This window comes from Podarcis cretensis (genome assembly GCF_951804945.1).
Source record: "Podarcis cretensis genome assembly, chromosome: 1".
Classification (NCBI taxonomy): Eukaryota; Metazoa; Chordata; class Lepidosauria; order Squamata; family Lacertidae; genus Podarcis; species Podarcis cretensis.
Window position 1 is genome coordinate 121,275,881 of NC_137170.1, and position 25,647 is coordinate 121,301,527.

The window sequence follows — 25,647 nt, forward strand, 5'->3', positions numbered from 1 at the left end:
CCTCAGGTTAAGTACTTAATTCGTTCCGGAGGTCCATACTTAATCTGAAACTGTTCTTAACCTGAAGCACCACTTCAGCTAATGGGGCCTCCCGCTGCTGCCGCGCTGCCAGAGCACGATTTCTGTTCTCATCCTGAAACAAAGTTCTTAACCCGAGGTAATATTTCTGTGTTAGCGGAGTCTGTAACCTGAAGTGTATGTAACCTGAAGTGTTTGTAACCCGAGGTACCACTGTATTTCCTCTCAGGGAACAGATGCTCAAGTGCATTTGGGTTTTTAAAAACATAAATAAAATTTCTTTCCCCACTGGAGGATAGAAACAAACATTTGCTCCCCACCCATTCCAACATTTCATCTGATGTCTGCTGCTGTTCTCCTTGGTTCCACTGAGAACGCCTAGCCCAGCCGCTTGGGTATGCGAAAGGCATCTGTTTATTTTCAAAATGCAAATGCAGCCCGCCTCAAAAGACCGCACTGCAAGGAAATGAGCAACCTGAACAAATCAAGAGGGGTTCAGCCCCCACCCTGATCAGAAGCCATATGTACATTTTTCTATCCGGCCAAGATCTCTTGCTGTCAAAACCACTCAGAGGATATCCTGAAATCTGAATGAAGGCCTCCCCCCCCCCCGCCCGCCCCTTGCAACAATTAAAATGAGCAGGCTAATCCTGGAAGAATTATTCAGGCAAATCATTTTTCACACAGTATGAAGCAATGATAAGGTCATTTACAAAAGAAACCACTGCCTTTGAAATGGCAACTTGTAGACAGGGGGACCTGCCTGCAGGAGGGCCATAGATAACACTGAAGACTGTGCGTCCCCCCCCCCTCCTTTCCCCACATCCCAACAACACCAGCCTCATAGTCTTTGGAACAGATTCTGATGAGGGAAGGGTCCAATAAGGTTAATACCCCCCCTTTGATCTCTGTCAAGGCAAGAATTAATTTACATTTCAGATGAAAAAGGTTGACAGCATGAAAAGGCATCTTGTTTCTGGTATGTGAATGTGCTGGTAATAGATCGGGAATTCTGAAAGGAAGTTCTGAGGAAGCTAAAGGGATAAGCCTCAGTGCTGCTTTTACTGGGAAGGAGATGAAAGGGAAACAAATCTCAGTATCAGCCGCGCTGTAGAAACAAGTAAGCCAAGTGCTTCCTAAATTTCAAGACCACCTTTCTTCCTCCCCACCCCCTGTAACATTCTCCTTTTCTTTTCTTTTCGTTTTTTTCCAGAGACATATATTTTAATTAGATAGTTCTTTGAATGCCTAGGTAACAAGTGCAACCAATGCACTTCGTAGAATCAAAATTCCTCGTGCTTTCAGTGTTAGGCTGATCATATTTCTTGTGAATGAAACATTGTCCCTTAATTACAACCCCATTGTGAGCACTGGGGGGGGGGGGGGTTGGGTCTTCGAAACACCAAGCAGTGTTGATCTAACACGAGCATTCCTGTGTTTTTAAAATAAATTATTTGACTACCCATCAATAAACATTCCCTGAGTGGTTTGTGAAGGCAATACTGAAAACACAGGATGCAATAATTAAAATCAACAGTAAGCGATAAAAAGGGGGGGGGGGACCAAAAGGGAAGCTTTCCTCATAACAAAGACAGTATAACTAGTAGTTTACGGTTTGTATTGAAAGCACACTAAGCCACAGCAGTCTACAGCAGATTCAAAATGTTATTTAGAAACTGGGATGAATAACAAAAGTCTTCATCTGGCACTGAAAGAGCCATAGAAAAGGCATCATACAGTGGTACCTCAGGTTAAGTACTTAATTCGTTCCGGAGGTCCATACTTAACCTGAAACTGTTCTTAACCTGAAGCACCACTTTAGCTAATGGGGCCTCCTGCTGCTGCCGTGCCGCCGGAGCCCGATTTCTGTTCTCATCCTGAAGCAAAGTTCTTAACCTGAAGCACTATTTCTGGGTTAGCGGAGTGTGTAACCTGAAGCGTATGTAACCCGAGGTACCACTGTACTCTGAGCATCGCACATCTGTAGTCTAGCAAAACCAGGCGGGAAATGGCTATACATAGTAATCGCTGCTAATATTTTGGAATTATGGATGTAGAGATAAACAAGTGGGACTTGCCTTAACCTGTTGCTGCGAAGCGTGCTTCTGCTCTTGGTTCCTCCCATTCCACTCTATTCTCCCTTTCCTGGTTTTCCATTCCGCATCCCCAACATTCGCGCAGCACCCCATGTCCAGGAAACACATTCACCCCCCCCCTCATAACAAAGCTGCTCTCCTCAAGGATAGAGGAAATGACACTATCTTATTGCTATTATTAGTGCTTTTCTTGGTTCAAAAATATATATGCGGCACCGGTACGCATCTATCGATAGACGTATTGTGTGTGCCAGCACAAAATGGCTGCTGAAAAGAGTAGCTGGCCTGCTATACCAGTGGTGCGATTTGTTTGAGGCAAAAGTGCCCATGAGTGCCCGATAAATAAAATGGTTAAGATAATATATAACTTGCTCTATTCGCAGGAATAAATATCCATGTTAACGCTATGTATTTGGTGATCTGTGTTTGCCTGAGCTTGAGTCTGGACTAAGCCCTCTGGATTCTGAGCCCCTGTGTTCTGATTCGATACATGATATCCAATCACAGAACATTTCAGGATTTGGGCATCTGCCATTGGCACTTAAACTCTGAGTCATGATTCGCGACTTGGAAGTTTAGACAGCCAATGGCATGGGAATGGGAGGGGCCCAGGCCTTCAGAAATGTATATTAGCAGTTGCTTTGCCCCTGTTGTCCAGTTCTGTTAGTTCAATAAAGGTTCTTGCTGCTATCACTGTGTCTTGCCTCATGGGAACACACCTACACTTCATATAACTTGCTCCATTCGCGGGAATAAATATCCATGTTAAAGCATCCAATCCGATACCATGACAAGCCACTTTTCTGGGAACTAGAATTTGATTTAGAAATGTTTGTTGTCCTTGCTACGCTTCATCAACTGTGGGCTGTCATGCCTAACAGGGAATGCACGTATTTGTGTCTTGAGGTGGCTCACGTTGCACTAGCCTCCAGCAGAACGGGAAAGGCTCACAGCCACAGGGCCTGGTTTCGCGGGCAGCACTGGAAAGGGCACATAAGCCTCCCCTCAAGCAAAGCACACCTCCCTCCACCTGCCCTTTATTGCTGAACTTCGGTCATTAACATACCGTTATTTTTATTTCAGAGATCTTAGCATACGGGACACAACTCAACTCACCCACCTGGAAATACACGTTGCCTCCTCTGTTTCCCCTCCACCCCATTTTTTTAAAAAAATTCTGGTGCTGTCCCTGCCTGGTTTAGTTATGGCCTGCCTTCTCAAGTGCTACGAGGAGGAACAGCTGGTGCCCAACCATCAAAACCTGTCCTGAGGCAACTGCCTGGCAACCACAGTATCAAACTTCAAAAACAGCTGTGCCTTCCTCTGGGAGCGGCGCTGCCTGCGCATCAATGCAGGGCACAGCGAGTGATAAATATGCCATTCCTTCTGAGCCTGGCAGAAATGTGGAGTCGTTTTCCAAGTGCCGGCTACAGAGGATCAGATGCATACATTGGCTGAATATGTGAATCGGTCCATTTGAGCATCAAAAAAACCTTTTTATTATTGAATGTGTTTCTAGAAGCAGCACATCCCTCCTCGTGCATGTGGTGGGGAGTGCCTTCTAAGGCCTCACACACCTGTGGCAGGTATGGACTGAGTGTCCCTGCCCTACAACCATGGGAGGCGATGATGAGCTCAGCTGAGCGATGGGAATTTCTGTGCTCAGAGGCAACCCTAGAGTATAAACACTGCAGTATAAACAAAGCTCTCCCAGAGTGCATGGTATATGATCCTAGGAAAAGCATTTCCTGATGAATATTACCAGGGAACCTGCATCCTCATAGCAATAATAAAGCAAGAGGGACAGGACTGGAAAGGAAAGGTAAAGGCAAAAAGGTAAAGGACCCCTGGACAGGTAAAGGTAAAGGGGCCCCTGACCATTAGGTACAGTCGTGCTCATCTCGCTTTATTGGCCGAGGGAGCCGGCGTACAGCTTCCGGGTCGTGTGGCCAGCATGACTAAGCCGCTTCTGGCAAACCAGAGCAGTGCACGGAAATGCTGTTTACCTTCCTGCTGGAGCGGTACCTATTTATCTACTTGCACTTTGACGTGCTTTCGAACTGCTAGGTTGGCAGGAGCAGGGACCCCTGCTTATGTAACCTGAAGCATATGTAACCCGAAGTACCACTGTATTGCCCCATTGGATAACGAGCACCTTACCACCTGGTTTGCTTTTTGTGAAGAAAAGTTTTTTAAAAAAACATACCAAGGGTTTCCCCCCAAAAGGATACAGTGGTGCCCCACAAGACGAACGCCTCGCAAGACGGAAAACCCGCTAGACGAAAGGGTTTTCCGTTTTGGAGGCGCTTCCCAAAATGAATTTCCCTATGGGCTTGCTTTGCAAGACGAAATGTCTTGCGAGTTCCTGCGGGTTTTTTCCCCTTCCCCCCCTTTTCCGAAGCCGCTAAGCCGCTTATCAGCTGATCCACTGATAAGCCGCTTAACAGCTGATCCGCTAAGAGCCGCTAAACCGCTAATAGCGCTAATCCGCTAAGCTGTCAATGGGCTTGCTTCGCAAGACGAAAATACCGCTATACGAAGAGCCTCACGGAACGGATTGATTTCGTCTTGCGAGGCACCACTGTAATGGTAAAGGGACCCCTGACCATTAGGTCCAGTCATGACCAACTCTGGGGTTGCGGCATTCATCTCGCTTTATTGGCCGAGGGAGCCGGCGTACAGCTTCCGGGTCATGTGGCCAGCATGACTAAGCCGCTTCTGGAGAACCAGAGCAGTGCACGGAAATGCCATTTACCTTCCCGCCGGAGCGGTACCTATTTATCTACTTGCACTTTGATGTGCTTTTGAATTGCTAAGTTGGCAGGAGCAGGGACCGAGCAATGGGAGCGCACCTCGTCGTGGGGATCTGAACCGCGACCTTCTGATCGGCAAGTCCTAGTCTCTGTGGTTTAACCCACAGCGCCACCCGCGTCCCTTCCCAAAGGGTAGCAATGATATAATAGAGAACGCTGGGATGCCTGTAAGACTGACAATAGGGCTGCTGTATTATGAGTTGAGTCATGTGGCCCCTGGTCAGAGCCAGCTTCTCCACCAGGTGCCTGAATGCTGAATTTGAACTTCAGGCACAGGGAAGCCAGCAGCCAGGAGAAGCGCGTTTAAGTTCCTTTTGTTTTGGCTGCGCTTGATTTCTGCCAGACACAAACACTGACATGGGAAGTTACCCACAGTAAAATAGGTGTCAGCTGTGAAAATATTGTTTTAATTACCTGCTTGAATATGAATAGCAGCATCAGTTCTTCTGTTCTTTATATCCTTGAACTTCCTGCGTGCATCATATCCTCTCCAGGCTAAAAATACAAAGCCATGTGTTGTGAATTACGTTCGCTTTAAAGGAAAGGCTGCCGCAGAGTCAGAAAAACGGGCCACCGTTTTGATCCCTTCTGCCCTCAGCCTTCTTCCTCACCCCACCAAAGCGCTCTCCCGGTTAAGTGGCCTGTTGAATGCTAGGCTCATGAGTGAAGTAGGTTTAAGCAGTCCCTACAGCTTCAAACAGTTCCCTCAGCCTTTCTGTCACAGCGTGGGCTCTTTGATTACGTTTCCCACCTCCCCCAGTGGGAAGAACAACAGTGGCCAAACGCTTGTTTGCATGGGTTGAGTTGTTTGAATATATGCAAATTCAGAACACGGCACCCAGCACTTTAGCAACTAATGGTGAACCATTGTTGTTTTTTAATGGTCAGGGTAGCAGCAACCTTTTGGCCCCCAGGTCCCTACACAGAACAAGCCGTTTTAATACAAGAAGAGCATCTGTTACCATCTTGATGTGATAAAGCACACAGCAGACCAATGCCACCCCTCATGTCTGTGCCAGCACAAGATGCTCTCTAATGTATTTCCAGCTTTTGGGATCTGAACTAGGCTACAATCTGCAGTAACATCTGTCTGCCTGCACTGGAGGTCAGCTGTGCAGCTGATGTAATGGAATGCATTCAAGAGCACCATCAGCTGTGGACTATGGGATGTCACTGTGTTCCTGTTTAAATAGGAACCTTTCCTCCCTTCTTAGCAAAAAAATGGACAGGGAAGAGAGAGGCAGAGGCAAGGCTGAGTAACAGATAGCCCACAAGTCTCACCGAATCCTTCTCCGCATCAGGTTAGAAGGCCTCTCCTCCTCCCAGAGGGGAGGGGTTGTGAGCGGGAGCAGCCTCCAGCCGACCAATAGGGCCAGCTGGTGGGCGGGGCTAGCCGCGTTTAAACAGCTGCGGCAGCGCTCAGCTCCCATTCAGTTCCTTCTTTCTTCGGATCTCCTGCCCTCCCTTTCTCTTAGGTTGGCTTCTTTTGCATATTGACCTTGCTATCGACTTCGGTTGGTTGCCTTGGTTGCCCAAGGGGCCTGGTAGAACTTTTTTTATCCATTTGGCAAATTGGCACCAGTGTCTTGGTTTTTCCGCCTACCTCGTAGCAATTGGCTTCAACTTTCTGGTATTGGCGGTTAGGCATTGGAATATGTGTGCTGTGTTGGAGGACTGGGTATGGGCCACCATCTACCCCTCCTCTTTTGGGTATTCCGTTAAAGGAATCTGGCGGTTGCGGATCCTGTCCGATGCCCTGCTGGTGGCTAGGGCCATGGCATGACCTCTGGTGATGTCATGGGGGAGCTTCCAGTTGTTTTTGCATCAACAAGCTCCTCCCATTGGTTGTTAATTGGTTGGGAGCCAGCATGGTGTAGTAGTTAAGAGCGGTAGACTCGTAATCTGGTGAACTGGGTTCACATCTCCACTTCTCCACATGCAGCTGCTGGGTGACCTTGAGCTAGTCACACTTCTTTGAAGTCTCTCAGCCCCACTCACCTAACAGAGTGTTTGTTGTAGGGGAGGAAGGGAAAGGAAAATGTGAGCCGCTTTGAGACTCCTTCGGGTAGTGATAAAGCGGGATATCAAATCCAAACTCCTCTTCTTCTTAACCCCAATATGACTCCCGGCTTTGCCGGGTGGAGTCTTTTATTGCTGTTTCATCCAATGCCTAAGCCAGTACTACTCACATGCTGTAACCAATAAAAGTTGTGGCCTAATTTTGCCCATTAACCTAAAATAATGTGTCTTTGTGTCTTACTATAATCCTATGCAGTTGGAGTGTCCTCGACTCACAAGTGACTCACGCTTGCTTTCAACCCAGCAAAGCACTTTCTCTCAATGTGAAAGGAGACAACCCTGGAGGCAGAGGCCTATAAGGAACAATGTTCTTACTTTTTTTGGCTCTGAGGGAAGGCACCTGCCAGGCCAGATCAGAAGCTGCTTTTGGCCTTGCACTGCTCATCAGCAGGCAAAAACACAGCATACAACTCTAACATCTCCCCCCTGTGTAAAATACAAATGATAAAATTCCTCTGTGAGGTCTCTTTCATGTGCTGAGAGACTATCCTTCTCGTTGACTGTAGCCTTTAAAAACATCTGAAAGGTAACATTTTCAAGGGCAGGGTATATGGAGTTATCCCATCCTGGATAGCTCATTCATGAGATCCTTAATCTCAGGGTTGTGGGATGGTTAAAAGAGTCCTGGGTTGCAGGAGGCTGGGCTCAGTGGCGTAGTGGGGGTGGGGCACAGGGGCGGTTGCCTCAGGCGCAAAATTGTTAGGGGTGCAAAATTTCAGCACCTGGTGCTGCCTCAATCCAGCTGAGTGTTTCCGTCATTGGGCTCCACTGAAAACGGCTTCTCAATAAGAACCAAGAAGTGACCTCTCCAAGCAACGGAATGACTCTTATCTCTGTGGCTGTGATCTCCTAGGTGATGCAGATGCCATTGGGCATCTGAATGCAGATGCATACTCTGTATGTTTCCCTCTGTGCGGCCCCGGGCGCTGACAACCCACGCTACGCCACTGATTGGACTGGATGAGCCTTGTGGTCCCTGCCAACTCTATGATTCTATAATACATGCAGAGCATTCAGTAGGCCATTGAAAAAAATGCAGAAACGGCAGGCAGTTTGTTGGGGATTCTTTTGTGTCCTTAAACAAATCCCTCCTATGCTGAGCATCCCAAGAAGTCTAACATAGCCTCTAGACCAAACAGGTTCTGCATTCAAACTGAAGGAATATATGGCATTCCAGAAACAGGCCCAGCAGACACAGCAATCATTTGGAATGTAGATGTGGGTACTCTTTCCTTAAAAAAATCAACATCACACCAGGCAGCCCCTCATTTCTCTTGTGTGCTTCATAGCCCAGAAGAGACAATTAACAGCACTGCTCTTCTTTTGTTTACAGGCAAAGCCTATAAATGTGTTTAAGCAAAGACATTAGCGATTACAAAGTTGATAAGTTAGCAATGAATCTGCGTAATGCTGGCATCAGTTAACTGGAGAGGAAGAACCCACCACATGTTATTTGGGGTTTAACATCCAGCTATTAAGAAAACGAATAGGCAATTTGTGTGCAATTTAACAGCTTGAAACTCTGGGATCATCTATGATATAGGGGAACTCGGGAACATTTACCTGACTGAATGGCAATGGCACTGTTTGTTCTTTTCTCTTTGAGTTTCTTGTATCTCCTAGCTCCAAGCCATCCTTTCGTATAAGCCTGCATAGTCACCACCCTGCCTATAACTTCACGCAGAAACAAGTTCAGTTGTTCAACGTGGTAATACTTCAAGAAAACCTGCAATGAAACCAACAAGGTCAAACGTGATGTGACACCTAAGTACGAGAAAATAATTAACGAGGGAGTTCTGGACTCTGGAGGGTGATAGCAAAAGGAACAGTGATGCTGGCTGTTGCATTGTCAAGTACATTGCCACATTGCTCGTAAATGAATGTGTAGCATAGCATTTCTTTATGGTGATGGCTGTTATTATTTCCTTGGCTGGGTTCTGGCAAGTTTGCATTTAAAGGCGAACATACCAAATTCACACTTTGCGAAACGATACGAGAACCAAAACACAGCCATCGTTCAAACTCCTTTAAATTTTGCAGCACGGCTACCCAGCCAATCAATGTGTACAAAAATGCATATGTTAAAGTGCTGGGCAGAAATGCGTATATTAGTGAAAATAATGCATGATGTATGTGTGCGGCAGGAAAAACTGCATACAAACATGTGTTTATTAGGAGAAATGCACACTAAAATCCTGGTGCTTCATGAGGATTAAAAAAAAAAATCTCCCACATTTCAGCAGCAATTTGTTAATCGAATTTATGATTGGCAAAATGAGAGAATGAGAGATCGAAATGGATAGGTCCATCCGTCCCTACAGCAAACAGGTTCTCCTCCACCCACCCACCATGAAAAACAGCTTTTTACTGAGCTCACTTCTCACTCTCCTGGTGGCATAACTGGGAGAATGACAAATCCCTCACTCAACTGACCTGTGAGTACCCCCAAACCTTATTACTTTTGGGAGTAAAGCAACAATACCTGTGGTGAGTTACTTGAAATGTGGGTGGGGGGTTGAGGTGTAGAAAGAAAGACAACCTAATCTTCCCTCAGTGTTTCTTTCTACAGTTAGTAAAAGGTAAAGGGACCCCTGACCATTAGGTTCAGTCGTAACCGACTCCAGGGTTGCGGCACTCATCTCGCTTTATTGGCTGAGGGAGCCAGCGTACAGCTTCCGAGTCATGTGGCCAGCATGACTGAGCCGCTTCTGGCAAGCCAGAGCAGCGCACGGAAACGCCGTTTACCTTCCCACTGGAGCAGTACCTATTTATCTACTTGCACTTTGACATGCTTTCGAACTGCTAGGTTGGCAGGAGCAGGGACCGAGCAATGGGAGCTCACCCTGTCACGGGGATTCGAACCGCCGACCTTCTGATCGGCAAGTCCTAGGCTCTGTGGTTTAACCCACAGCGCCACCCGCGTCCCTGTTGAATCAGCCCTTAAGCTCTGCTGAGAACATAACAGGAGCACCACATACTATTTTAAGTATTGGTCCTATTTTGCATTGCCAATGGAACATCCCTGATTGCAAAAGCTACTGCCCCAGAAGGTCCCTTGTTTCCCCAAATCTTATAGCAAAAGGAGCAGGAGGCAGCATTCCTCAAGGTTGGCGCATCTCCAAAGAACACTGTGCGGCCACAATGTCATCTGTGTGCATATGTATGCTTGAGAAAGTGTGTGTTGTGTGTGTGGACATCCCTTCTCTCCAAAAGCAGTGCTGTTGTCTGGGAAGAAAACAAGTTCACAATCCGTGGGAATCAGTTGTGAGAAGGACAGTCAGCTGTCAAACACAGAAAAGATAAGCGGATTCCTTCTCCCATCCCCTTTGCAAGCAGGTGTGTTACAAGGCTGCCATATTGAATGTACCTTTTGCTCTAAACAAAGTGGGATAGAACTTATCCTACCTTTGTTTTCCCGAGAGCCCATTTCTCCAGCTTGGCTTTCTGCAGAATAGCAACACAGCTTTCTTTGCTGGGCAGAGGAGTTTCGTGTGCTTTGAAAGCAATGTAATAATACCTACAGAAACAGAAAGGACAAAGAAAGCAAAGGCTGCTGTGCCGGTTGGTGAACAGTGCGTCTGTCTCTCTTTGTGTGTGAACCCCACAAAATTCACAGCTGGGTGATACCTTTATTAGCACCAAACATAATGTCATGAAACAGTGAGTTAGCTTTCAAGTTCCCCAGAACTCTTTTTCAAGCTAGATGTTACACAAAGCAGTCTCTCTCTCTCTCTCTCTCTCTCTCTCTCTCTGTGTGTGTGTGTGTGTGTGTGCCTGGAAGGAGAGATAACAATAATAACAATAATAATATAAAAAAGGACAAAATGAAGATGATTACAGTGGTACCTCGGGTTAAGAACTTAATTCATTCTGGAGGTCCGTTCTTAACCGGAAACTGTTCTTAACCTGAGGTACCACTTTAGCTAATGGGGCGTCCCACTGCCTCTGCGCGATTTCTCTTCTCATCCTGAAGCAAAGTTCTTAACCCGAGGTACTATTTCTGGGTTAGCGGAGTCTGTAACCTGAAGCGTCTGTAAGCCAAGGTACCACTGTAGTATTATAAGCAAATCCCCCCTCCCCTCTTTGCTTTGATAGCCTTAAGTCTCAATAAATGTAATAGGTGTTATTGTGAGCAACTAGGTGCAGGAGTTGGAGATGTCAGCATAAATCCACTCACTTCCTGTGCATGCCAGCTCCCAGCCACTTGGGGTTATATGCCACTCAGGTGCAGAGCTTGGTTCTGAGCAAACTGCAATAGGTACTCAGTGTTCGGCAGCCAATACAAATGACCAGCTGGCTGCAGGCAAGAGATGGCCCGCTTGTGAATTTCAAGTATTTTCCCCACCTTAGGTCCTGTCATCAGGAACAGGCCAAGTCAGGAGCAGCCTGCATGATGTTTTTCAAATGTTGCTGTACTACAACTCCCATGACTATGGACCATTGGCCGTGTTGGCTAGAGCTAATGGGAGCTGGAGTATTCAAAACTTCTGGAGGGCAATATGTTGACTATGTCTAATGTCTAATGTCAAATATCTTTGGACTGTTGGTTGATTGTAGGCTCTTCATAAATTTTGTTAAGTTTGTATCTAACCTTTCAACTAGTTGATAATTGTTTAAATAACTTAATTTAATAACTTTAAGTTATTTATTTAAATTAAATAAACTTTATTTATTTAATAACTTCGAATAACTTATTGAAATTTAATAAAGCAATGTCCCAGAGCCGCCCCCCTTTCACCCATTCCAAGATCAGTGGCACCTGTGTGTTACTTTCAAGCGGGGATTTTTTTTCCAGGTTCACCCCCCTCCCCAAATTCCAGCAGATAATTGCTAGCCATTTTTTTAGCACACTGACACTGAAATATGGCTAAGCTTGAGATTTTGTTAGTGTGTGTCAGGGCTACAATTACCGTAGCTTACAATAAAAATGACTTCCATATTCATCTTCATTAAAAAAAAGAAAGAAAGAAAGAACCACATATTCCCAGTGCATCTTGAACATGGCTCTAGAAATTAAGAATAATTGGAAAGTTAAAGGTAAATGACATTGTCCATCAAACTACTGGAGTGTTCTCTAGGTTCTAGGAAGGTTTTTGAAAATCCCAAAAGAGAGATGAAGATTCTTCCTCCCCTTGGCCTTGAAGTCCCTATTTCACTGGTACTTACTTCTGAGTAAACCTATATTGGCTTGCCCTGTCAACTTCCCAAGGCTAGGAGACACATATTAAGGACTTCTGACCTGTCTTGGCTTTGTTTGGGACTTCCAGGGGAAGTTGGGTTGAAGTTGTGGCACTTACAGGAAATGGGCAGAGTCACATTTAGATCAATAATCAAGTCAAGGTTGGCTATGCAGAATCATAACTGGCCAGGCCTTTCAGAACCTTGGACAGGTCACTGAGGCAGGTACTAGCCGGAACTCAGCCAAGGAAAGGTGCTGTTTTCACCAACAAGAGGCCTTCTGAAGGATGACTGGTCCGAACTTTCTGTTGGCCGTACCCTCTCAAGGACCACTGCTCAATTCAGTCACTGGTTCCTTCACTGTTGGAGTGGTCCCTATGGAATGGGGGTGATGACCCCCCAAGTGATGACTCCTCCTCTTCCATGTCTTCCTCTGAGCCAGAAGGGTGATTAAAGCCAGGCAGCGTGACCATTTTCTCCTCTGCAGAAAGGCTGCAGTGGTCAGAGAGATGTTCCTATTGCCAGGTCCCATTCTCAGCACCACATAAGGCAGAGAGAGCAAGTGGGAACTCTGAGTACTTCAGCCTTTCAGCAGAGAAAGCCTTTCCACAAAAGCTTATCTTAGAGCCTGCATTGCAGAGGATTGGACTAGACGACCTGTGAGGTCCCTTCCCATTCTATGATTCGATGATTTTATGAAAATAACACATGGCTTCTTCTTCTTCTTCTTCTTCTTCTTATTATTATTATTAGCAGTAGTAGTAGTAGTAATTATGCGGCATTTAATTCTGGAACACTGTCTTGCAATCACCAGCTGTCTCTTTCTCCCTCCCTCCCTTTAAAGCTACAGTTCTCTCTCTACACCAGACTATAGGCCACAAGGAACTTTGTTTCATAGAGGAACAACCCAACTTAACATGGTTCACCAACTACAGTGGTACCTTAGGTTACAGACGCTTCAGGTTACAGATGCTTCAGGTTACAGACTCTGCTAACCCAGAAATAGTACCTCGGGTTAAGAACTTTGCTTCAGGATGAGAACAGAAATAGTGCGGCGGCAGCAGGAGGCCCCATTAGCTAAAGTGGTACCTCAGGTTAAGAACAGTTTCAGGTGAAGAACGGGCCTGCAGAACGAATTAAGTTCTTAACCCGAGGTACCACTGTATACAGAACAAACTGGGTAAGACAAGGCTTATTCTAAACAGACACAGGATGAGCAGGTTTTTGTGCAAGCAAAGGTGAAAGGGGAAAACTGGAAATTCCCATTGTGAAGGCAAATGGGTTTATTTTTCAAGAAACAGTAACATCATGAAAGCTACTTTTCAGAGTAAGCTTGCAACACTTAAAACCTGGCCCCGTGCATGTGTACAGTGGTACCTCAGGTTACATATGCTTCAGGTTACATATGCTTCAGGTTACAGACTCCGTTAACCCAGAAATAGTGCTTCAGGTTAAGAACTTTGCTTCAGGTTGAGAACAGAAATCATGCTCCAGCGGCGCGGTGGCAGCAGGAGGCCCCATTAGCTAAAGTGGTGCTTCAGGTTAAGAACAGTTTCAGGTTAAGAACGGACCTCTGGAACGAATTAAGTACTTATCCTGAGGTACCACTGTATTTGAAAATGACTCCTACCAATTCCAGTGGAACATAGTTCCAAGTATTGGTGTTTGGAATGGCAACCTAATTTGTCAACAAGATGGTGTAACATTCATCATGGATCAAAGCAAAGCAGCGACTGCAAGCCTCCCTCTGCCCTGCCTCATAAACAAAAGCAAAACCACCTTCACCTGAAATAAACCACCACTTAGCCAGGCTTGTCTATCTTCCATCGCCATACACAGATTTCTTCTCTAGTCAGGTGGAGAAGAAGCAGGTTTTCCCCCACCATCACCCTCTCCTCAGGCATTATGGGGGACTCCTGCCTTTCATCACAGTTCAAGTCCTACAAGTGGCATCAAATCCATCTCTTGCTCTTCATTGTATCTGAAATTCAGTCCTTCCTTCACCAGTGATGAAAGACGAAGTCCACCTGACATCTGATGATGGTGGATTGACCCTTCCATGCTTACCCTAAGTGTATGTAGTAATTTACTAAAGTATGTTTGGTAATTGTGACCATGTTTGGGGTCCTGAAGGACCGTAATGTGACTCTTTCCCCCTCCCCACATTTATTTAGTTGTTTATTCATTCCATCTGTAAGCCAGCCTTCCTTAACTAAGTTCCCAGATTAATTTATTGCTTAAAATATATTAAAACGGTAAAATTACAGTTTATATTTATAAAGGCAAATAGTTAAGGAAATGTTGGGTTTTTTTAAAAAAAACAACAGCCATTCAAATTAATAATAATAATAATAATAATAATAATAATACCAATACTATTATTACTACTACTACTTCTAATAATAACGAATGATGTATCATACAAATGTTGCAGTGGTCACCATAATAACTTTCACCTAAACAATCAATCAAATCTTCCTGGCTATACATTAATATCCTTGTTAGAGGCCCTTCTCTGGGTGCTGCTTTCGACCCTCTGATGTTAGGCGGCCGGTGGTGACCATACAGAAGATCCTCTTGACTGTAGGGCCATAGCAAGATTCATTTCCCCAGGCCTTTTAAAACATCAGCCAACTTCTATTCTGTTCTGCTCCCCTGATGCTTGCATACAGCTGAAGGATAGGATTACAAAATTCATAAATAAACACTGTGCTTAGTTAGGAGCATGACCTAAGTAGCTCCCCAGAAGCCAAATTCCACCACCACCTTCCAATGCTAGATTAACACGCCCTGGAGCAGGGGTGTGTGACAAAGGGAGTTTGGCAAACTGCAGGTGTGAAGGTCTTAAGGAAATGAAGTAAGTTTTTAAAAAATAAAAAACCCACACACATTCCTATGTGTGATGGCCTGGGATTCGGACTCGGAGGCTGAACCTGAGGGATCCCAGCCTGCACAGGATTCCCCGCCTCCAGAACCAGCTGAGCCGGGGCTGGGGCCTGAGCCTGAAGGGTCCTCACCTGTGCTGGGTCCTCAGGTGCAGGCATCAGCTGAGTCTGCTCTGGCCCCTGAGGTGATGGAGGACCCATTGCCTGCAGGTGCTCCACTCTCAGCCCCGTCAGGGGAAGCTGAGGTTGCCTCTGGGTCCGGTAACCCGCCAGCCCCTCCTGAGCTGCAGAGGCTCAGGGCAGAGAGGCGGAGGGAACTAAGTTCCCGCAGGAGGAGTGCTCACCTCCAGGCCAGGAGAGGTGAGTCACCAGAGGATCGGGGCTGCCCTATGCCTCGGGGCAGATAAAAGCAGGCCAGCCCCAGTCCCAAGTTGCGGGAGCAACGTTGTTGGCAGCCAGTTCCTGCCTGCACCCTGTTCTGCTTCTCTGCCAGAGCCCCTGACCTCACCCGACTCCCTGCCTTGGACCCAGCTTCAGCTTTGATGGACTGTCTCCCTACTGCACCCTCGACCTCGGACTGGACTCGGACCTCGCCTCACGGTTAACCCTCAGGATCAGCACACTATGTCACAGCAAAGAGGGTGAATGCAGAGGTGTACCCAAATTCCCATGTGCCCTTGGCAAGGAGCTGTATTGCCTCCCACCACCCCATCACGCCTTTTGCCCTTGGCAATTGCCAGCTCTCTCTGCCTTTCTTCACAATTTTTGCACCCCTATGGGTCTGTACCCTTGGCAGGGGCCAACCTAGCCACCCCCTAGGGACACCCCTGAGTGAAGGCATACAGGCTCTGAATGCCTATCAGCGTAGAGAATTGATGTGCTCTTATAGTAACGGCTAACGGTTTGACCAATGGGCTTATCCGCTCCCAGCTAAAACCTCACTTCATCCATAAACCTACCAGAGAATGAATGAGATGCCTGAGGCAAACCACTGTCTCTCAACCTTCACCCCCCCCCCCGTCACCTGAAAGGCAGGGATAATAGCAGGGATCTCCCACAGCTGGATAGCTCGGTCGGTACAGCATGAGACTCTTAAATCTTGGGGTCATGGATTTGAGTTCTATGTTGGACAAAAGATTCCTGCATTGTAGGGAATTGGACTAGAATCGGGGGTCAGCAAACTTTTTCAGCAGGAGGCCGATCCACTGTCCCTCAGAACTTGTGGGGGGCCGCACTATATTTTGGAGGGAAAAAATGAATGAATTCCTATGCCCCACAGATAACCCAGACATGCATTTTAAATAAAAGTACAGTGGTACCTCGGGTTAAGTACTTAATTTGTTCCGGAGGTCCGTTCTTAACCTGAAACTGTACTTAACCTGAAGCACCACTTTAGCTAATGGGGCCTCCTGCTGCCGCCGCGCCGCTGGAGCATGACTTCTGTTCTTATCCTGAAGCAAAGTTCTTAACCTGAAGCACTATTTCTGGGTTAGCAGAGTCTGTAACCTAAACCGTATGTAACCTGAAGCGTATGTAACCTGAGGTACCACTGTACACATTCTACTCATATAAAAACACCAGGCAGGCCCCACAAATAACCCAGAGATGCATTTTAAATAAAAGCACACATTCTTCTCATGTAAAAACACGCTGATTCCCGGACTGTCCGCGGGCTAGATTTATAAGGCAATTGGGCCAGATCCGGCCCCTGGGCCTTAGTTTGCCTACCCATGGACTAGAATTCAGCCTTTCTCAACCTGTGGGTCCCCGGATGTTGTTGGACTACAACTCCCGTCACCCCTAGCTAGCAAGGCCAGAGCTCAGGGATGATGGGAGTTGTAGTCCAACAACATCTGGGGACCCACAGGTTGAGAAGCAGCGGACTAGATGGTCCTTGGGCCTTCTTCCAACTCTATGATTCTATTTTTCTAGACAGGCTTGTTGTAAGGATTACAGAGATTGACGTGTGTGGGCTCTGAGAAAGAACTGAAAGAAAGCTGGAAGTATAGTTCTTTAGCATTCAGCATTGGTGATGCCTTATGCCCTTTATTTTGAAAGCACACCACAGTTACACAGAACATCAGCAATGCTTCTTATTTGCTGCCACCACAATTCCAGAGGGATGCAGGTGGCGCTGTGGGTTAAACCACAGAGCCTAGGACTTGCTGATCAGAAGGCCGGCGGTTCGAATCCCCGCAACGGGGTGAGCTCCCATTGCTTGGTCCCTGCTCCTGCCAACCTAGCAGTTTGAAAGCATGTCAAAGTGCAAGTAGATAAATAGGTACCACTCCGGCGGGAAGGTAAATGGTGTTTCCGTGCACTGCTCTGGTTCACCAGAAGCGGCTTAGTCATGCTGACCACATGACCCGGAAGCTGTGCACCGGCTCCCTCAGCCAATAAAGCGAGATGAGCGCCGCAACCCTAGAGTCATCCGTGACTGGACCTAATCGTCAGGGGTCCCTTTACCTTTACAATTCCAGAGACCTTGAAAGAACAGATGTTACTAACTCCACAATATTTTGAGGTGGGGGGAGAGGGTGCATGCAGTCCCACAAGTAAGAATGCCACACTGTGGGTCTTCTCCAACCCAAATTCTGAGGCCGCCCCAGCTGCCAGCAGCTGCATTCCTTGCTTCCCTGGGGCCCAACAGTTGCATGAACCCATCATTTAAATGTTCTCTTAACATACTTGCTTGCATATGAATAGTGTATGCAGCACTCTGCTGTGTAATAAATGGCCCTTCTGAGAGATTTCACAAGCTGGGAAAATTTAAGCCAAGATCAAAGCTATGGGCCTTGTCTTGATGCACTTGTATGAGTCCCCATTAGCATTAGCAAATAAAAGGCAGAAATGCAAATCTGAGCGCCACCACTTTCACCAAAATGAAATAGGGAATAAGGACCCTAATCAGTAACAAACTGACTGCTTCTGATAATAGAATGCAGCAGCAAACAGAATTGTTTTTCCTCCTCTTCTGCATTTGTGGTTTCCTCTTAAAAAAACTTATATTCATAAGCTTATCTTGTAGATTGGGTGGAAGGAAGGAAGGCTATTGCATTTGTCTAACTGTGCTCAGCTGAATTTTTCCTACCGGTGTAGAACGCGACCAGGCAAAATTGTAGAAATGGTGTTGAATCTACATGGAATACTATATTTTAAACCATGGGTAGGAAAACTAAGGCCCGGGGGCTGGATCTGGCCCAATCGCCTTCTATATCCAGCCTGCGAATGGTCCGGGAATCAGCATGTTTTTACATGAGTAGAATGTGTGTTTTTATTTAAAATGCACCTCTGGGTTATTTGCGGGGCCTGCCTGGTGTTTTTACATGAGTAGAATGTGTGTTTTTATTTAAAATGCACCTCTGGGTTATTTGCGGGGCCTGCCTGGTGTTTTTACATGAGTAGAATGTGTGTTTTTATTTAAAATGCATCTCTGGGTTATTTGTGGGGCATAGGAATTCGTTCATCCCCCCCCCAACACTGTCTGGTCCCCCACAAGGTTGGAGGGACAGTGGACCGGTCTCTTGCTGAAAAAGTTTGCTGAACCCTGTTTTAAACAGTGCCAATCTCCAATGGCTGACTAGTGCTAATATATTATACGACGTCATATTCTAACTGTATGAATGAGTTAGAAAAATCTTGTTTTAGGGGGGCCAATAGGTGGCGCATCGGAAGATGGCTGACAATAACATCTCTCCGACCCACACGAGGTAATTTGGAGGCTATGATGGGGGTAATTAGCCTCCTTAACCCCCCCAGGATTATGGGGGGGACGGCCCTTGTCTGCTGTGCCCTATACCACCCCCGAATTTGTGGGGGTGGGGGCACCAGGCACAAAGCCCTCCTGTGGGATTTTCGGCACTCCTCGACGCCGTCCCCGATTCGTGCCGCTGGTTGCAATGATCTTTAAAAGAAATAATTTGGACATGATTAATTGCACATACATCAAGGAAAAAGGGGAGTAAATACTGCTGACAGAAGAGATCTCTGATAACAAGACAACAATAAAATACGAGAAGAACGTCAAGATACGGTAATGACTGAGGGGGGAGGGGGGAAAAAACCTGCCTCTACCTTTTTATGTGATTTAACAAGAATCCCCCTCCCCTAATGAGTCAGAAATTAAGGACTTAAGCTGTGGATTTAAGGCTGTGTGGAGATAAACTTTCGATCCAAAGCAATGTTTCAAGATGAAGCTGGAAAGCTAAGAGTTTTGGAGTGACGCAGTCAGGAAAAAATGCCGTTCGCCATTTTGTGAGGCATTGTGGGAGCTCTTGGGTCTGGGAGGAGAAAGAGAGAAATAGAGTTGTTTACATATCGTGAATCAACTCCTCGGTGGGACTTAAGAGCGACAAATGCCAAAATTTACGATGGATAAAGTGATGTTATCTACGAAGGAGATATATGGAAACCATCTGGACTTAGTGAAGGAACGGGAAATCCACACAGGATTATTACACTTGCTATCGGCTTAAGGAGACTAACAGAAGAGATCGTAAAGGAAAAAGAGAAACTATACGAACAAGATATGATGTGGCAACACCAAGATAAGACTGGATAGAATTATGAACTTTGTTTGGACTGATTGGGACTGATTTGGACATTAACGCAGTAATAAGAAGATGATCTGAATTCCCCTTTGGATCTTGAAGTATGGGTTCCCCCAATAAAATTTAAAAATTTGGCTTTGTAATTCGGAATTTATATGATGTGATTTAATTTGATGTGATTGGCCAGTTAATAAAAATTATTAAAAAAAGAAAAAAAGAAAAATCTTGTTTTAAATCAGAAAAATGTCACTAAAATACCCCCCCCTCCCGGTTTGGTGTACATATATCTGCATTACAGGTTTGTGTATCAGGTCTTTTAGACTTTATTCTATGTTGCTAATACAGTGGTACCTTGGGTTAAGTACTTAATTCATTCCGGAGGTCCATTCTTAACCTGAAACTGTACTTAACCTGAAGCACCACTTTAGCTAATGGGGCCTCCTGCTGCTGCCGCGCCGCCGGAGCATGACTTCTGTTCTTATCCTGAAGCAAAGTTCTTAACCTGAAGCACTATTTCTGGGTTAGAGGAGTCTGTAACCTGAAGCGTATGTAACCCGAGGTACCACTGTACTTGACACAGATAGACACAAAAAATTAGGCACTATCCACACAACATTTGTTAATGGGCAATATAAATGCTGTAAGCTAACAAACAAACAAACAAACAAACAAACAAACAAACAAACAAACAAACCCCAAAGGCCTGGAAGTCAGATTGTCTGCCTGCAAAGTCCTCTATTATGACCTCAAATTCATGGACACTCAGAGGTAAATAAAATATTCTTTCATCATGGTCAGAGGCACTCTGTCATTTTCTTCAAAAACAGTATGTCAGCTTCCAAAATTGAAAACTGGCAGACAAATCAGGTTCTAAACCCAAACTCACGTTTGATCCTAAATCTTAATCTTTTGAGGCTAACAAGCTGGGGAAGCAGTGGTAGAGGAACTGGTGACAGTTAAGCCTTCCGTTCCAATGCAATAAACAAACTTGCAGGTCTGCTGTATGAAGTCCTTTCCGTGCCATAGGGAAACAAAAGACAGCCAGAGCATTAGACAAGATTTTAGCTTTTGTTTACCTCAACCTGATAAACCTTGATCGGCTCTGTTTCCTGCCTTTGATTGCTTTGTTCTCATCTTTCCTGCTAAGAGTTTACAAAACAGCAGCTAGTGAACAGGAAGATAAGAAGCGTACCTATTTGTTTAATAACATCAAGGGGGGAAAAACTGCTGGTTCATATATTTTGTTGTTAAGTTGCTCAAAAGGATCAAAATACCAATTAACTAGCTAGCTTAGAAAAATCTTTGATATCCTCAGATTTACTGACATTTCAAAACTCTTGTTCATACTTGCCTAATGGCTTTTTTGATTAGGAACAAAGAAGTGCCAATCTGTTTAGCATTTGACCTGTTTTTCTCAAATGTTTTTATGTACCGTGCTCACTACTTAGTGTCTAAAGCACTTAACTTAGTCAGGGCTAAAAATCAGATTCCTGTGCCATGGGCAAATGCTTCCAAAGTTATATTATTTTATTTATATTTTGCAAGGTGGCTCACAATGACAATAAAAGTACTAAGTACAAAAACTGGCTAAAATGAAAATAGAGAAATAGGCTTCAAACTGTCTGCAGTTATTTTCTAGTACTTCTCATTCACATTCATGATGTCTGCATATTAATTATGTTTCAGTGAAGAACCCCAGAACCTCTTCAACTGTGTATTGTCGGATATATCACACTGAGAAGAATTGTTGGTACCATGCCTGCCAATTCCTGGTAAACTGCAAGGCTGACCTACATAAAGCAGACAATGCAGATTGAGAAATCTGACTGAAGGTGGACTTTGCCCAGAAGAGTGATATCAGATTAATCAAAATTTTAAAAATGACATCTTCTGCTTTCTATATGCAGTGTAGAATTGTCAGCTAAAACAACAGCAACAACCACAACATCCTAAAAATATAATAAAACCTTAGCATCATTAAATTAAGAAGGTGGGCTTTACTAAAAAAAAACCCATAGAATCATAGAATTGAAGACCTGGAAGGGATCATCCAGTCCAACCCCCTGTAATCCAGGAATCTCAACTAAAGCATACATGGCAGATGGCCATCCAACCTCTGCTTAAAAACCTCCAAGCAAGGAGACTCCACAACCTCCCAAGGAAGTCTGTTCCACTATCAAACAGCTCTTACGGCCAGAAAGTTCTTCCTGATGTCTAGGCAAAATCTCCTTTCTAATAATAATAAAGGTAAAGGTAAAGGTAAAGGTACCCCTGCCCGTACGGGCCAGTCTTGACAGACTCTGGGGTTGTGCGCCCATCTCACTTAAGAGGCCAGGGGCCAGCGCTGTCCGGAGACACTTCCGGGTCACGTGGCCAGCGTGACATCGCTGCTCTGGCGAGCCAGAGCCGCACACGGAAACGCCGTTTACCTTCACGCCGGTAAGCGGTCCCTATTTATCTACTTGCACCCGGAGGTGCTTTCGAACTGCTAGGTTGGCAGGCGCTGGGACCGAGCAGCGGGAGCGCACCCCGCCGCAGGGATTCGAACCGCCGACCTTTCGATCGGCAAGCCCTAGGCGCTGAGGCTTTAACACACAGCGCCACCTGCGTCCTTCTAATAATAATAATAATAATATTTTTTTATTTCTACCCCGCCCTCCCCAGCCAAGGCCGGGCTCAGAGCGGCTTACAAGCAATAATAAAAACAAGATGAATGATTACAACTTAAAAACAAAAATACAACATTAAAATAATGGAACATTAAAATATTAAAATGTAGCCTCATCGCAGGAGGAGAAGGAAAGGAAAAAAGAAAGAGAGGGAGGGAGGGAATCAAATTGGCTCCAAGGGAAAGGCCAAGCGGAACAACTCTGTCTTACGGGCCCTGCGGAAAGAAATCAGATCCTGCGGGGCCCTGGTCTCATGAGGCAGAGCGTTCCACCAGGCCGAAGCCAGAGTTGAAAAGGCCCTGGCTCTGGTTGAAGCCAATCTAACTTCCTTAGGGCCCGGGACCACTAGGGTATTGCTATTTATGGACCTTGAGGCTCTCCGTGGGGCATACCGGGAGAGGCGGTCCCGTAGGTATGAGGGTCCTAGGCCAAGAAGGGCTTTAAAGGTCAAAAGCAGCACCTTAAATCTGACCCTGTACTCCACCGGGAGCCAGTGCAGCTGGAAGAGCACTGGGTGAATATGCTCCCATGGCAGAGACCCCGTCAGGAGCCTCGCTGCAGCATTCTGTACCCGCTGGAGTTTCTAGTAACTTTCTAGTAACTGGAATCCATTGGTTTGGGTCTTACCCTCCAGAGCAAGAGAAAAGAAGCTTGCTCCATCTTCCATGTGACAGCCCTTTAAATATTTGAACATGGCTTTCAGATCTCCTCTCAGTCTGCTCTTCTCCAAGCTAAACCTATCAAACTCCCTCAACAGTTCCTTTTAAGGCTAGGTTTCCAGGCCCTTCATCATCTTGGTCTCCTTCCATAGCTTGTCAATATCATTCTGGACGCAATACTCCAGGTGTGGTCTTAACAAGGCAGAACAGTCCAGTACTTTTGCTACCTGTTATTGGGACACTATAAGCACTCTTTTAGTTACTAATCCCTATTGACTTCAATTGAATTTACTGTCAAGAGAAGGCTGGCGGTTCGAATCCCCGCGACGGGGTGAGCTCCCGTTGCTCGGTCCCTGCTCCTGCCAACCTAGCAATTAGAAAGCACACCAGTGCAAGTAGATAGATAGGTACTGCTGTGTTGGGAAGGTAAACAGCATTTCCGTTTGCTGCTCTAGTTCGCCAGAAGTGGCTTAGTCATGCTGGCCACATGACCTGGAAGCTGTACGCCGGCTTCCTCGGCCAGTAAAGCGAGATGAGCGCCGCAACCCCAGAGTCGTCCGCGACTGGACTTAACGGCCAGGGGTCCCTTTACCTTTACCTTCCAGGCCCTTGATCATCTTGGTCTCCATCCTCAGCACGAGCTCCAGTTTGTCAATATTGTTCTGAATTTACTCTCAAGTAACAGAGGTTGGGAGTGGGTTAGGATGAGGTGAAGGCGTTCCTTTGCTAGGTTCTACCAAGGTCTACTAGCAGAGCAGGGAGTTCCACCACCACAGAGGCCCCATTGCACCCATGGAAAATGTGGTACAACATGCACAACCAACCATGGGGCTCCCAGTAGTAGCCATCAGAAGGCCCTGAAACAAGGTGGAGCTGAGCAGCCTCAATGGTCCAAAGCTGACCCATTTCTCAGCTGAAATCTGGCTTAGTGAAACCATAAAAAGTCCTGCCGCTCATGTTGCCCAAGGTGGGAAGTGGGGAGGCCTGGGGCCTTCTTGTGGGATGTGATACATAAGCAGCAGTCAAGTGCAACATTCCTTGTTTTCCTTGAGTGGACATGCAAGGGGATGTTGGGTCCGGCCAGTCGAAACTTCCTTGTTCCTCCTGGGCTGGAACATCCTTCCTTTTGCATGTGACTAGAGGTGGGCGTGACCTTACCTGTCCACGTAACAAAAGGACAAGGCCTGCTGCCACACTCTTTCTTTTTCCATCTTCCTTTCGTCGTGTGGACTGCAGTGACTGCTAGTCTGCAGTCATTGGGATTAACCCCCCCATATGGGGTAGATCCACATGTATATACTTTGTAACTAAGTCTGCCTTCAGGGATCCAGCTGTGAACTGGTGACATGAGTAAACTTCTTTTGTATACAGTGGTACCTCGGGTTACAGATGCTTCGGGTTACAGATGCTTCAGGTTACAGACTCCACTAACCCAGAACTAGTACCTCAGGTTAAGAACTTTGCTTCAGGATGAGAACAGAAATAGCACGCTGGCGGTGCGGTGGCAGCAGGAGGCCCCATTAGATAAAGTGGTACCTCAGGTTAAGAACAGTTTCAGGTTAAGAACGGACCTCCAGAAAGAATTAAGTTCTTAATCCAAGGTACCACTGTACTTTAAACAAGATTGTGGTGTGTTTATTATTTTAAGAGGGATATAAGGGAACTTACCAGGAACCTAATAGTGAGAGGCTTAAACAAGCCCTCAACCAGCTATCCGCTGTGTGTTTAAAAGGGGAATGTAAAACTCTGCCAAGTAAAGGAAATTGCTAGCGCAAGTTTGGAAGATATTAATAAACAATATATCCTCTCCTGACTCCCTGAACGTTCCTACAATTCTGAATACTGCCGTCACAGGAGCCATGTGATTCCCTCCCTCCCAATTGTATAGATTAGAATGGAAGTTTCAGAGGTTCATTCATTCTGACATTACCCAACAATATACCGCTCACCTTTTCACAAACTCATCAAAGAGAATGCGGTGAGAATACCCTTGCCGACGTATGTTGATCGTCTCCAGAATGCCAGTGTAGCGCAGCTGAACTAAAACTCTTTCTTGAGAAAACCTCAGCGCCTCTCGGTCATCGTTGGGTTTAATGCAGCGGACGAAATGAGGCTGCCCAATCACCATTTTGGACAACAGATCCATCAGAGAATACTGGGGAAACACAAGCAAAAATAATAAAAAAATGAGGCTCAACGATGCCCCCCTTTCTTTTAAAGGAATGAAATTCTAGCAGTCTGCTCATTCCAGTCACGTCGCATCTAAAAAGCAGTATTAACAAACTTGAAAGAGTTGGGAGGGGGAAAGATGCATAACACTGCAGATCAGATGTCCAAGGTGAATTAAAGTATTCCTTTTGAAAGCAGCCTCGTTCTCTCCCATTTTCATCACCGAGTAAAGCAAAAGCTGCTGGAAAATGTTCTCTTTTTAAAATCTCTTCTTTTAAGGCTGTAATACTATACACACTCACCTGGAGGTAAGTCTCACTGAAGTCAGTGGGGCTTACGACTGAGTAGATAGGTACAGTGGTACCTCGGGTTATAAACACCTTGGGTTACAAACACTTCGTGTTACAGTCTCCGCTAACCCAGAAGTAGTACCTCGGGTTAAGAATTTTACCTCAGGATGAGAACAGAAATTGTACGCCGGCGGCACGGTGGCAGGCCCCATTAGCTAAAGTGGTACCTCAGGTTAAGAAC

At 45.9% G+C, this 25,647-nt stretch overlaps 1 protein-coding gene across 1 annotated transcript in view; it reads right to left on the bottom strand.

The window, feature by feature from the left end:
* MYO3B (myosin IIIB) overlaps positions 1 to 25,647 on the bottom strand; it is a 294,124-nt gene that overhangs the window by 82,545 nt on the left and 185,932 nt on the right. The window contains exons 27-30 of the mRNA XM_079981556.1: positions 24,897 to 25,102; positions 10,412 to 10,523; positions 8,570 to 8,732; positions 5,342 to 5,422 (exon numbers count right to left, since the gene is read on the bottom strand). Of these exons, the coding sequence (XP_079837682.1) occupies positions 5,342 to 5,422; positions 8,570 to 8,732; positions 10,412 to 10,523; positions 24,897 to 25,102 (562 nt within the window). The remainder of the gene's footprint in view (positions 1 to 5,341; positions 5,423 to 8,569; positions 8,733 to 10,411; positions 10,524 to 24,896; positions 25,103 to 25,647) is intronic.